This window comes from Squalius cephalus (assembly GCF_949319135.1).
Source record: "Squalius cephalus genome assembly, chromosome: 18".
NCBI classification, from domain to species: Eukaryota; Metazoa; Chordata; class Actinopteri; order Cypriniformes; family Leuciscidae; genus Squalius; species Squalius cephalus.
In genome coordinates, this window is record NC_137139.1 from 7592437 (window position 1) to 7607554 (window position 15118).

At 39.1% G+C, this 15118-nt stretch overlaps 1 protein-coding gene and 1 long non-coding RNA gene across 8 annotated transcripts in view; both read left to right on the top strand.

The window, feature by feature from the left end:
* Positions 1-15118, top strand: part of LOC307145408 — a 1105317-nt gene that overhangs the window by 957508 nt on the left and 132691 nt on the right. The window lies entirely within an intron of this gene.
* Positions 12244-14943, top strand: LOC307146026 (uncharacterized protein). 7 transcript variants are annotated; one of them, XM_079849756.1, is made up of 6 exons: positions 12244-12313; positions 12404-12442; positions 12560-12679; positions 12825-13684; positions 13883-14404; positions 14471-14943. In XM_079849756.1, the coding sequence occupies exons 1-6, from the start codon at positions 12256-12258 to the stop codon at positions 14909-14911; spliced, it is 2040 nt and encodes a 679-aa protein (XP_079705882.1). In that variant the 5' UTR covers positions 12244-12255; the 3' UTR covers positions 14912-14943. The 7 variants fall into 7 exon arrangements, with proteins under 7 accessions (XP_079705882.1, XP_079705883.1, XP_079705885.1 ...); XM_079849757.1 differs by having other exon boundaries at positions 13883-14225; positions 14376-14943; XM_079849759.1 differs by having other exon boundaries at positions 13883-14159; positions 14376-14943.

Here is a 15118-nt window from a genome sequence, read left to right on the forward strand (position 1 = left end):
TTGTCCAGTGGTCAGCCAAAGACCGTAAAATCATTTTATTCGAGCTGACCGTGCCATGAGGAGGAGGGCTGTGAGGAGGCTCATGAGAGGAAGGCCTTGAAATATCAGCCTTTAATCCAGGAGTGCAAAGACAAGGGATGGCAGGCATGGCTGTTCCCTGTGGAAGTAGGGTGCGGAGGCTTTCCTGCCAAATCAGCATGCCGGCTGTTGTCAGCTTTAGGCATGGACGAGAAGAGCAAAAAGAACACTACTCGTAGGATGGGAGAAGAGGCTGAACGAGCTTCTTGCTGGATATGGACTAAGAGAGAAGAAGACAGCTGGAAGCCAGGAGCAGACGGGCAGTGATTCGGCCACCACTGCCGACCCACCAACTGGAGAGTGTTGTGGTTAAGGGTCGAAACACTCAAGGAAGGTTGGGTACCACCTGATGATATCTGCTTCTGGCTGAAAGCTACGGTTACCTTAAGGGTAATCGATGAAAGCACCCAACAGGTGTATTCCACAATGATTTGCTTGATTTGCACAATGGTCAATGGAAAATTGTACAGACTCTTGCTGACCAAGTTGGTCTTAGATAAGTAAGGACTATGGATGGTTTTATAAATAGTCTTAAAGTCTCTTTTCTTTCTGGATTCTTGTCATTTTAAATCTATTTACAATGATGCAGTGCCTCAGACGTTTCCTGATTTAAAAGTTAAACCCAAAAAAATTAATTTTTTTGTTGAAGGGTTATGAAGCTTTGGATTTTCAATCCCTTGGAAAAAAGATTTTGTATCAGATGTGTGCAAAAGCTGCTCATTGTAAGCTATTTAGGGAAAGAGTTGATAGTAAATGGAGGATTTATCTTTCTGCCCCTGAGGAAGTTACTCCTTATTGGAGACTTTTATATAAAGAGAAGTGGGGATCTTCAGTGGAGGATCATTCATGGCATTGTGGCCACTAATAATTTTGTTTCCAGGTGTAATACGTTGGTTTCATCAACATGCCCTTTTTGTAATGATACTGATAATGTTTTTCATTTATTTTGTGATTGTTTTCGTTTAGTGCCTTTGCTCGTGTTGCTTGATGGAATGATGTCTAAACTTGGGTTTTTATTCAACAAGACATTGCTTATTTTTGGAAATAGGTTTAGATGTTCTTGTAAGCTTGCCAATTTTTTGTTGGGACAAGCTAAACTGGCTATTTTGAAATCCCATCAGTGCAAGAATGAGACCCAAAATGTTGACTTGGTGATGTTGTTTAAATCGTTGGTAACATCTCGAGTAGTTACTGAGTACACGTATTATCAGCAAACAAATTATTTTATTTTATTTGAAATGATATGGGGTGTTAAAGAAGCAATTGTTGTTGTGCATTTGGCCCTTTTCATTAATTTTACCTTTTTTCTTCCCCATATATATAACTACACTACTAAATCTAGTACACTACATTACCCATACTCCCCTTGGGTTAAGGTCTATAAGTAGACCTCACTTCCTTCCTTTGTTTCTTTTACATTGGTGGTGTGGGTGTTTGAATGGACACCCAACCATGTCCTTTGAGTCCTTTCCTTAGGATGCTTTAAGTTAGTTTGTTTTGCCAATTGTATTGTTTGAATTTGTTTATTTGAATTGTTTGGATTGAGTATATATATGTTATGTTTATTGATGAATTATATGAGTTTGATTTCCTTTATTGTATTGTTTGTAGTGACTTAAGATCATCTTGTACATCCTGTTCATCCGTTAACTCCTGTCCATTTACATCATGTGAATCTGCTCCATGTGAATCCATGAACTTCAAGTCATGTGAATTACCCAAGACTTAATCATCCTGAACTTAAAATAATAGAGAGCAAAGGACTGGTATTTGTCATGTGTTTTAATCAGACACGCCATCAAGTTTCTGCAACTCCAACGAACTTGGGATATATATTTAACATCTGATATCCAACAATTGTTACTGTTCATGAATCTGGTAGTTTGGTTTTTCACTAGTATTTTTTTTTTGGTTGCTTTGTTGTTTGTTTGTTGTTTTTTCTTATAACAAATTGAAGGAAAGAAAGGAAAAAAAAATCTTTTTCATAAGAAAAGAATAATGTTTTTAAAATAAAAGTTTTTGAAAGTCAAAAAGTTCACTTTTAAACGGTAATATATTTAGGTATAAGATTCACTTTTACACGGTAATATATTTAGGTATAAGATCAACATGTGCAGGAATGATGATGATGATGCACCGGCCAATGTGTTATCAAAGGAAATAAATGGAAACATTTGCTAATTTAGTTGTTATAACACAAAATGTCAAATACTACAAGAGGGGTAAGAAGAAGCCCCTCTGGATAAACTTTTACATAATATATAAATTGTTTTTTATATAATTATTTTAAATACATATACATATATATACACACATACACACACATACACACACATATATATATATATATATATATCCTCCTGGGACCCAGGAAAAAAAAGTTTTTTGAATTTAGTTTTTTTTCCATGTCATCACACTGTTTAGAGCACAATAAACAAATGGTAAAAAAACATTTTTGAAAAATAATATTTTATTCATAAGTTATGCTATGTCCTCTGTAGTGGACGCCAGGACTAAGTTGTTTAAAAAATAAAATGACATGAAATTATATGTATAGGCAAAAACAATGGGATTTTTTTTTCAATCACCAATAAATTTGGGGGTTTCAGGATTTTTTCAACCAAAATTTGTATAAAGATTATTCTCAACTATGTTATGAAAGAAATAACAGAATGAATTGATACACAATTTTACTTTATGCAATATGTGGGTAAAATGTCCATAAATTAATATTCCCATTCAATGCAATGTATATATAAACTGTATCTAATTTGCACCTTAATGTGTTCTTGGAGCAACATTTAATGAAAAAAGAAGTGTAATAATTTGAGTAATAATTGGCAACATTTTAATAATAATATCTACTATTTCATAGGAATATTGATGTATAATTTATTTCCATATTCACTTATTGTGTCTCACAAAATGCCTGATAAACATGATTTAAGTCCTGATGTCCTCTACAGTGGACATGATTGAAATCAATGCCCTGTTCTGTAACAGAAAATATTTTTTTTATTTGAAACCCCTTAACATTTTCCTGAGATGTTGTTTTATGAAATACAATTTGAAAAGTAGTCCAATTTAAATTATAATTACAATATATTGTCATATTTCCATAAGAATGCTACATTTGAATTAATACAAATTCACTAATTTAGCTACACTAAATTAATGTCAGACATTTTTAAAGACCAAGGAGAAGTTGTTTTCATGGTGAAACCTCCAAACATTTGGTATCTCTGAAAAGTCCTGAATGTGCTCTTTACAGGACACCCAGGTTGTGTCATGTGACATGTATGATGTCAGAGAAATTCACTAAAATATAATGTCCACTACAGTGGACAAAAGTCTATTCTTGGGTCCCAGGAGGATATACACACACACACACACACACACACACACACACACACACACACACACACACACACACACACACACATATATATATAAATAAGTGTCTTAGGTATGTAAATGTAAAATACTAAATTATTGTCAAAAAAAAATGTTAAATACAATTTAGTTAATAATTGAATAGCAATGACAGACAAAGCAGAATGACAGTAAAAGAGATTCATCTGAAAGGTGAAATTATTCTATGACTTATGTACAGGCATGTGAATATTTACTTATTTAATTGCCCATTTTTTAATTGAAGATATGTCATAATAGCAACACTATGCAAATTGAATGATCTCACTCAACTAACCTATACGTTTTTATGAAAGTGAAGATGTCTGAAAAGTAGGCCTACATCTAATTCTTGGAAATACAATAATCCCATTAATTAAAATAATTATTACATTTAAAAATAACAACTCTAGCAACACCATGCACTTACGTCCTGCCATTTCTGGTGGCCCATCTTACCCCAAGGGTCTAATTTCTTTCTTTCTTTTTTTTTTTTTTTTTTTTTTACTTCTACATAAAAACTACAAACTTTTACTCCACAAATCTAAAGACGTTTATTTGTCCACAAATCCCTCATTAACAAATAGACACAACAAATGTATATTAAACACAATACAAGTTTATAGATCCAGAGACACAAAATTAGATCAATTAACCTTAAAACTGTTTCAGCTTACTAAATCTCACAAATGTTGATATTCAGATGAAATGACAAAATCAAGACAACTCACAAGCAAGGAAAATACAGAATCGATCTTAGTAAACAGGCAAGGGCCAGCAAATCACAATTTATCATTAAACCAACATTTTTAACCAGAGATTTTAACTCAGTTGTTCTCATACACTTAAGGACTATCCGCAGAAAATATTCCTTAAATATTTAGATGCTAGTTTGTTAATTTTTTGCCAAAGACCACATTTACAAAAGGAATTAGAGTTTTTTTTGTTAAAGCCCCTTGCTTTATACACACAGAAAATTATAAACACTTGTCAACAAACACTGACGACAGAAACAGTTGATTACTATAGCATGCCTGACCTCTAGTGGTGAGGAGCTTGATGTACCACACCCCCAGATGATAGCGTGTTTTATTACTTCTTTACTTTATTTGAAATTTAAGCCCTAGATTAAGTCAACACTGCACAACACTGAAACAAATACTTACCAACCTTGTTATAGCTTTGGTATCACATCCTGATATGGTAGGCTATTTATGTTCGTGGCGATCTGAGCTGTGAACTGAATCCATGAAGCGTGAACTGTTGTCGACATGACTGAGTGCTCGAGCTGACCGATGACCGGTGGACAGGATGCTTTTCTGGTTCACTTTGGGTAAATCGCCCATTTATTTGTCTCAGTATTTAAATAAGATGGCAGTTTTCACTGTAGAAAGCATATTAAGTGTTTTAAAATTACATTTGAATTAACCAGCAATCAATTAACTGGTAAAAGGTCAAATAGCGTGTTAGTAAATTACCCTATTTTAAGTCACAATGAATACATTTGATTGGCTTTTGTATCTGATTTGCATAACAATTACAAGCAATTTAATGGCACAAAAGGGAATAAATTCCCTGATGTTCCCAGATAATGATCACATGACTGCAGTCAGGAAAACCATGGCTTCTTGACTTTCCTTCTCAACCCTGAAGTCTTTCTCTGAATCCTGAAGACCTTGTTCAGTAGTGTTTGATTAGGGTTGGACCCCTGCTGTAGACCTTTCAGGGTCAGCTCAGTTTGGGTGTTCTCCTGTAGATGGCAGCATAAGTCAGAGGCTGGGTGACTTATGGGCATTTAGGACATCTAACCAAGGAGTCAAGGGTTGGCTGGTTAGCAAATGAACATTTTCTGTGCATGGAATGCACATATTTTTCTCTGTCTGCTGCCTTTGATGTCACAGCTCATGAAAGTCAGTAGGCGCATTTCCATTACAGATTTGCGCAAAACTTTTGTGATTTTCTAAATGTCGACAAAAAACTATTGCGAAATGACGGCGTTTCCATTAACCGATGTTATTCGACTAAAACTTAAATTTTTCCTTTCGCGATAAGTAAAATCATTCCAAAAACCATGGCAACGGACGTTGGTAGGTGTATGTACTATATCCCAGCCACTGCACTGGCCATTATTATTAATCAAAGGAGATTTATGTGTGTTTTCCAAGCATTAATGGTAAGGAAAGACCCTTATACTTGTGAGCGACACATATGAGGTGTTTCTGGGTGTTTCTCCCTCATATCTGCTTCGAGGTCTTGATTTATTTGAGGTTTAGAATCCAGTATTCCTGTAATTCTTTTGTCTTTTATGAATTTAATAAAGAACTCTGTCTCATATTCTGTCCAAACATGCCGCGTCATCTACGTCAGCTGACCTGTAAATGCGCAAAAACTGTTTCCATTGCAGTTTTGCAAAATATTTATTTTTCGAATTGCCTGAAAAACCACCTCATGCGAGCGTAAAACTTTTTTTGCGATAAATGGGAGTTTTTGCGAAATTTACGTGTTTCCATTGGCAAATCTCAATTTGTGCAATTTGAAGGGTAATGGAAACACGGCTACTAGTGAAGGTTTTTTGGGACTGTGTGTGTTCCTGTTGTTCCATCAGCCAACCAGAGATATCATGTTCAATGTTCAATGTTCAATTTATTTATAAAGCACATATTAATACAACGAAGGTTGACCACAGTGCTGTACATGGGACAAAGTAAAATAATCATAAAATCACGTTCAAATTCTATAACATTGCCACAGACAAATCACAAAATAAAACCTCAAAATCAATGCGGCATTAATAATAATCTGTTACACCACTAACACAGCACTCATGAATGATCCAATGCCAATATGAAAAAAATATGCTTTTAAATGTCGTTTAAACTCTCTAAGAGAGGAACATGACGTCACTCATTGCCACTGCAGCTTCAGATTGATGTCACCTGTGATTCACGACTGCCGTTGAGATGAATGGAAATGCTAATAGACCTGCTTGTGTAAAAAACTCTTGTTGTGCTCCATAAAGTGAGGACCTGTGCTCCACCTCACATAAAGAAGATGAAGCAGATATCTGAGGGGGCGATATCGATGTCAACCTCACATTACAGATTACAACACAATATCTGGCACTGAGACATGAGCAGCAGATCCTTCAAGTCCTGTAGGTTGTGATGTGGATTGAACCTTTTGGTCCAGCACAAGATGCTCAATCCGATTGAGATCTGGGGAATTTGGAGGCAAGAGCAACACCTTGAACTCTTCATCATGTTCCTCAGACCATTCCTGAACAGTGTGTGCAGTGTGTCAGGGTGATTATCCTGCTGAAAGAGACACTTCCACTAGAGAACACTATTGTCATGAAGGGTGTGCCTGGTCTGCAACAGTGTTGGAGGCACGTGTCAAATTGGTGATGTTTTGGTTCATCAAGGAATACAACTAATATTATATCAAATAACTAGTTAAAATTATAATAAAGTACTTTAATAGTCAACACATGAAAATAAGTCTACTTCTTCATGCATGACAGAAGATTATTAAAGTCCCCCTGTGTTGAAAATCCCGTTTTTAATGTTGTTTATATGTCTATGTGGTGTTTTTAATATGCTTTCAGACAAACCATGTGTAAATTCATAAGTCAACACCATTGCTCACATGGTTCATTTTGATGAAGTATTATACATTTATTTTTATAGGCAGTAAATAAACAATGGCACTGCTGGTCCCTTAACAATGGAATTCTAGAAAAAGCCAATAATGGACTTTTTATGGACCAATAATGGCAACATTCAGCCAAATGAAATTATGCAGCAAACTCACCTTTGCAACTTCCCTTGAGGAACTCCATGTACAGTTCACCAATCTCAAAATGTCTGTCAATGAAGCTTTCTATCCTCTGAAAGTAATTATGGCCTGGAACAGCTGATCTCTGGGTCTTGCTACTCATCATGTAATGCTGTAGATATTCACGGGTTGTAGAAGAACTGTAGTTCTGTACAGAAAAAGATGTACACACATTTTGGTCCTTAACTTCTCACAGTCAATACATCTGGGGCAGGGGACAGTAGTCCCCTGTTCAAGAATGAATAGCAGATTGTTGCAGAGTGCCCCAGACTTTTACTTTGGTAGTCAATGAGCTGAAAGCCCAGGTTTTATTACTTTATTGCTCCATGGTGAGCACCAAACTCATCTGTGAATCAAGGCTGAAGCGCAGTGGACTCTACCTCCAGGGTTTATTTTCCTTTTGGAAAAAATGCAGAAATGGGAATTAATGAACCCCGTACCTAGGTTTTCCCACAGTAAACGCTCTGGTAAATCCTGCTGGTGCAGGTGACTGGTCAGTTCTGAGTCTGACTTCTTCTGCCACAGCCCAAGCATTGTTTTCCATCATCTTCTGTGCATGATCCTCAAGGGATGATCTGGTCATTGTCGATAAGTCAGTTTCTGTCATCTTCTTCAGAAAAGATCTGCCACTGGATTGTACCTCCATCACATATCGCTTCACCTGAAATGAACAATTAAAAGATAATTGTAGGATATGGCTATAGCACTTGTACCCTGGCAAGCATTCAGCCTTTCAGCTTCATTTTGCCCAGAATCCTCCCGAGCTCTGTGAATTCGACACAATAGGTCCGTTGAACGAATCCAGATTTTTTCTGCTGCTCTGAAATGTGCCTGAAAGACATTTCCATTGTCGAACTGTCAATATTTGTATTGAGGACATTTTCACAGACAGAGAAAACAATAAATAAATCTTTCTGTAGTCTGTTGACTGTGAAAAACGTACCTCAAAATTTGAAACACCAACTCCAGGTCCAGCATCTGTCAGCTCAATGGGGACAAACCATGGGCATTGGGGTGATATTGACACACTTTACATCAGCTTCCATTTCGGTGTCAAGGAAGTACTTTGTGGCATCTCTGGTCCGACAGAAGAGCTCTCACATCCTTATGAACAGCTGTCCCAGGAACCTCAAAATCATCAGGACACTCCCTCCTGAGACGCATATAATTGGAGGCCCAAGTTTTCCCATGGGTTTCCATTCTTAGATTTAACACATACTAGAAAAATGGACAAGGCACAAGCATCTTCACCAGCCCCAGAAAGACGACTGGACTGAACAGAGATCAGCACTACTGCTTGCTCTGGTTCCTCTGTTTTATCTCGCTGAAAGACATGAAGGATGCTGGGATGTTTATAACCACACACTTTGATGTTATCAAATTCTTACAATCTTTGCTAATATGGCCTGTAAATAGACAATCAATCCATCTTTTCTTTTTTGGCAAGCACAGTACAGGAATTGACGAAATGTTCTTTGCCACAACAAAGACAGAATACTCTTCTTTTATTAATTTTCCTAATGTCTTCCATACCTGTTACAGTGACAGTAGTAGCGAAACTACTTCCCTTAGTTTTAGAACGAATCATTCTTCGACCTCCAAAAAAAGGAGCCTCTAAAATGTTTCCAAACACAGGATCTGTTGCAATTTTTATTTGCTACTCTACAAAATCAACAATGTCTTTAAATTCTACTGGTTCATTACGGTTTTCCTGCAAATAACACGCCACTGCTCTCAATTTGTCTCTGAGCCTAAATGGCAACTTTGAAAGATTAATTTGCATGTTAGTAGCCACGTTGCTCTTTCATATAACGAACATCCTCCATGGCATTACAGCAAGCTCTAAAGGTGATGAGACACAGGGAAACTTTATGAGCGATGTTGCTAGGCAATGTTGTCATCAACAGGCAAGCAGTTGAGACATAGGGCCCATCTAAAGTATCCAGATAGATTTGTTGCCCATTCTCAATGGGAAAGTGCCCAAGCAACATTGCTCAAATAAGTTGCCCCGTGTATCATCACCTTACAAAAAGACGATAATCTTGTAAAGCCTTTATATCCTCAGGCTTTATGGACTTCCAAGAGAGCACTTTGTCCATGTATACTGAAGATACTTTGAGTTTGTTTCCAAAATGTTCCTTAAGTAAGGCCTTGGCTTTCAGGTAACCCTGTGTGTAAGTCATGTGTTGACATCTTCTGACAAGTTATCTAGGTTGAGTGTACTGCTCAAGAAAATAGAAACAGTCACCATAGTTATTATTAACAGACAGAAACTGTGATATTGCAAAGGATCTCCACCAAAGGATTGAATATCTCTGAGAAGAAGCTTTATCATTAGAAGATATTTATCATTTACCTTCTTCCATTAGGCAATATTTTCAGACATCATGGCATTCAATTCCACTCATATGCAGATGACACACAGCTCTATGTATCTACCAAGCCCACTGCCACACTTCCCCTAAACACCCTCACCACCTGTATCCACGACATCCAGGCATGGATGACCACCAATTATCTCCAACTTAACAGTAACAAAACAGAGCTACTGCTCATTGGCACTCCATCCACACTCTCAAAATCCAACCTTTCATCAGTCTCCATTGGGGAGGATGTCATACCAGTCTCTAAACAGGTAAAGAGCCTTGGAGTTATTTTGGACAGTACCCTTTCATTTTCCAACCACATCAATAATGTCTGTCGGACGGCTTATTTTCACCTCAGAAACATCTCCAGACTGCGTCCCTCACTTTCGCAACACTCCACTGAAGTTCTTGTCAACACCCTGGTGACCTCTCGGATCGACTATTGCAATGCGATCCTGCAAGGAATCCCCAATAAATTACTCCACTGGCTCCAACTTCTCCAAAACTCAGCTGCACGCATCATCACCCGTACCAAGTCTACCGACCATGTCACACCCCTGCTGATTCAACTGCACTGGCTCCTCATATCACAACGAATCAACTTCAAAGTATTGTTAATGACATTCAAAGCCCTGCACAACCTCGCCCCCTCATATATCACAGAACTACTACAGACCTACATACCCCCACGCTCACTCCGTTCATCATCAGCAGGATTACTGGCAACCCCAGACATCAGACTCTCCACAATGGGAGCAAGGGCCTTCTCCCATGCAGCACCAAAACAATCTCTGTTACCATAAATTATACGTTTATCTCTGTAAAGCTGCTTTGAAACGATCTACATTGTTAAAAGCGCTATATAAATGAAGATGACTTGACTTGTTCCTTTTTTTCTTGGTTGCTTCAGATGCAACATTTGTTGACTGGCTAATAAAGCTGTAACTTCAGCTTCAGCTTGAAGACGAGCAGATGATGTAGATGATCTACTAGATCGTGAACCAGAAGAAGTGCTCTTTTTACTTGATTTTTTTTGCTGTAAACATTTGAGATACTATCGGTTGGTTTGATCTCATCAATGAAATGCTCACAAGTCAATGCATTACATTCCTCACCTTGATGCAGAGTCTTTTGTACATTTGCATTTACATCAGAGGGAACAGCATCAGGCAATGAATCATTTTAAAGGAGATTCATCTTAAACAGCCATAGTCATTGTCTGTATTCCATCGATAATCAATATTCATTACTCGGTTCACACTTTTGCTCTCCATAACCGCATCAGCCTCGTCTTCATCCATTTTCTCTCATCAATCAACCTAAGTGGCACATACAACTTTTGTGTTTTAATCACCAACAAAGATTGTACAAATCCCAGCACTGCATGTAACACACGACAGGTCCACCATAGTTTATCCAAACAAATGGATCCGCACTCCACATCAAGCACAACCCACAATAGTATCTCCAAAAGACAAGCAGCAAGCAGATAAATAATAATCTGATTCACATACCGGTCCAAGTGCTGTGCATCTCGTGTCCATTTCCTCTCGTGATCCACAACTGTGTTCCAGTGCAGGGCATGAATGGAATATCCTTGAAAACAAAGCGCTGTTTTCTCTTGACTTAATTAGCGGCATTCCGATAGCTACATAGAGGCTAGGTAGTGGGATGGCTGACATTTTTACACACAGTTGCCATTTTCAACAAAAGGAAGACTGACGATCTTAGCTTGCTTTTGATCTGATTTTAACAAAGCATATAAAGACTTGATTAAATTGATGCAATACAGTCAACAGAAAGTTGGCTCCCACCACTCGCCCCTTCCAACACTAACTCAAACAATCCGCCAAAGGAAATAATAAAGAAAATGGAAGTGATCACCTGTGGCCATGTGACATTAAATAACCAATAAGAAATAACAAAGAATGAACGCTCCTACACGTAAAATGAATGCAAATACACAAGGTTTTGATAAAATTAAGTTGAGTGTTAACCAGGCCAATGATGCAGGGGGAACCAGGAACAATCACGCTCGGAATTGGACCAAATGTGCCCAGTGTGAAAACTTCTTTGTTTAAGTGCCTGATAAATACTGGTCTAATTTAATGGAAAAATCATATAAGCTGATGTGTTCATAAAGATACTACCCCTTTTTCTTGTAGAAAATAAATAAATTCAAAACCTATTTGAACATTTTGAAAATAACAATAGTGATTTCTCAACCGGAATCAGAATGTGCCCAGTGTGAAAACACCCTTATTCATCTTCTTTGTTTTTGTGTCTGATAAATACTTGTCTGGTTTAATGGAAAAATCATATAATCTGATATGTTTTTAAAGATACTGCCCCTTTTCCTTGTAGAAACTAAATAAAGACAAAACCTCTTTGAACATTTTGAAAATCACAACCAACCAATGAATGCACTGGAATGTTAATGAGCAGGTCACTAATTTCACTGTAACAAGAAACCCAGGTGATGAAAATCTGTTATTTTAAAAGCCCTGGGTTGGAGCCTGTTTTAGAAGGTATAGATAGATTGGTGATTGTTTCATCTGTAATCAAGATGGCAGTTTCAAACTTTATGTTTTTAGTATTTATGTGTCACCAACTGGTGCTCAATGGTAATGTTGTTTTCACCTTAATGCAATGTTTTAAATATGCTAAATATGTATGTAACTTTCTCTTTTTTTAACCTTACATATTCTTTTCAGGATTTGCTTTTCCAGTTGGGAATTATTCATTGAGCAAAGGTTTGTAACCCTTATATAGTGGTTAACATAATGCTTTTCTTTACACTATGCATAGTTAACTTTTACAAAGCCTGATGACTTCTTGTATTAAAGTTAATAATACCTTTTGTTTTCCAGATGGCCCCTTGTGTTTTCTTCGTGTGAACAAACAAAATCAAACATGGCCAGTGTTAGTGAAGTGTAATATGGCTGTTCTGATGTCTTTGCAGAATGTATCTGGGCTAACTGTCCAAAAAGGTGACTTTTTATTTATTTATTTATTTTGATTTTATTTATTAAAAAAAAAAAAAGTTTTTTATTATTATAACTACTGATGTTATAAGGTTGATATTGACCATGAGGAAAGATAATCTCAGCTTTTTTTCACACCAATTTTCTTTAGCCGAAGAGCCCTGCCGTGTCCGCGCCGCGTGCCGTGTCCACGCCAAAGAGCCTTGGCGAGTCTGTGCCGCCCGCCGTGTCCACGCCAAAGAGCCTTGGCGAGTCTGTGCCACCCGCCGTGTCTACGCCAAAGAGCCTTGGCGAGTCTGTGCCGCCCGCCGTGTCCATGCCAAAGAGCCTTGGCGAGTCTGTGCCGCCCACCGTGTCCACGCCAAAGATCCTTGGCGAGTCTGTGCTGCCCGCCGTGTCCATGCTGAAGAGCCCCGCCGTCTCCCCCCTGAGGTTGATGGGAAGTCCCGACATGTCCCAGCTGAAGAATCCTTCCATGTCCCAACTAAGGTTGATGGGAAGTTGACAGAATCCAGCCCTGTCCCAGCTGAAGAATCCAGCCTTGTCCCTGCTGTGGTAGATGGGAATTGGACAGAATCCAGCCAGGTGCCAGGTGAAAAGTCAAGCCAGTTCCCTACTGGGGTAGATGGGAATTGGACAGAATCCAGCCAAGTCCCTGCTGAGGTTGATGGGAAGTTGAAAGAATCCAGCCATGTCCCAGCTGAAGAGTCTAGACCTATCCCCTCTGAGGTTGATGGGAAGTTGACTGAGACCCTCCCTGTCCCAGCTGAAGAGTCCAGCCAAGTCCCTGCTAAGGTTGATGGGAAGCTGAAAGAATCCAGCCATGTCCCAGCTGGAGAGTCTAGACCTTTCCCCAATGAGGTTGATGGGAAGTTGACAGAATCCAGACAAGATCCCGCTGAGGTTGATGGGAAGTTGACTGAGACCCACCATGTCCCATCTGAAGAGTCCAGCGATGTCCATGCTGAGGTTATTGGGAAGTTTAAAGAATCCAGCCCTGCCCCCACTGAGGTTGATGGGAAGCTGAAAGAATCCAGCCATGTTCCATCGGAAGAATCTAGATCTAATCCTGCTGAGGTTGATGGGAAGTTGAATGAGACCCGCCATGTCCCAGCTGAAGGGTCTAGAGCTAACCCTGCTGAGATTGATGGGAAGCTGACAGAATCCAGCCATGTCCCAGGTGAAGAGTCCAGCCAAGTCCCTGCTGAGTTGGATTGGAAGTTGACAGAATCCAGCCATGTCCCAGCTGAAGAGTCCAGCCATGTCCATGCTGAGGTTATTGGGAAGTTTAAAGAATCCAGCCCTGTCCCCACTGAGGTTGATGGGAAACTGAATGAATCCAGCCATGTCCCAGCTAAAGAGTCTAGACCTTTCCCCAATGAGGTTGATGGGAAGTTGAATGAGACCCGCCATGTCCCAGCTGAAGGGTCTAGTGCTAACCCTGCTGAGTTGGATTGGAAGTTGACAGAATCCAGCCATGTCCCAGGTGAAGAGTCCAGCCAAGTCCCTGCTGAGTTGGACTGGAAGTTGACAGAATCCAGCCATGTCCCAGGTGAAGAGTCCAGCCAAGTCCCTGCTGAGTTGGATTGGAAGTTGACAGAATCCAGCCATGTCCCAGCTGAGGTTATTGGGAAGTTGACAGAATCCAGCCCTGTCCCCACTGAGGTTGATGGGAAGCTGAATGAATCCAGCCATGTCCCAGCTAAAGAGTCTAGACCTTTCCCCAATGAGGTTGATGGGAAGTTGAATGAGATCCGCCATGTCCCAGCTGAAGGGTCTAGAGCTAACCCTGCTGAGCTTGATGGGAAGTTGACAGAATCCAGCCATGTCCCAGGTGAAGAGTCTAGCCAAGTCCCTGCTGAGTTGGATTGGAAGTTGACAGAATCCAGCCATGTCCCAGCTAAAGAGTCTAGACCTTTCCCCAATGAGGTTGATGGGAAGTTGAATGAGACCCGCCATGTCCCAGCTGAAGGGTCTAGTGCTAACCCTGCTGAGTTGGATTGGAAGTTGACAGAATCCAGCCATGTCCCAGGTGAAGAGTCCAGCCAAGTCCCTGCTGAGTTGGATTGGAAGTTGACAGAATCCAGCCATGTCCCAGGTGAAGAGTCCAGCCAAGTCCCTGCTGAGTTGGATTGGAATTTGACAGAATCCAGCCATGTCCCAGGTGAACAGTCAAGCCATGTCCCCACTGAGGTTGATGGGAAGTTGACTGAATGCTCGTGCTCTAAAGTCTCATAGTAGATCTGTCCGTCTCTACATCTGCCACTTTCAGATCTCATTTTTAGTCAATAAAACCAGTTATCTTTCTCAAAGTGCTGCTTAAAAAAAAAAATTAACATTAGTTGGTGCATTAAATAAATACATTTGTTACCGTATTTATTAATCTTTATTAACTAATAAATACATTTGTTACAGTATTTATTAATCTTTGTTAATGTTAGTTAA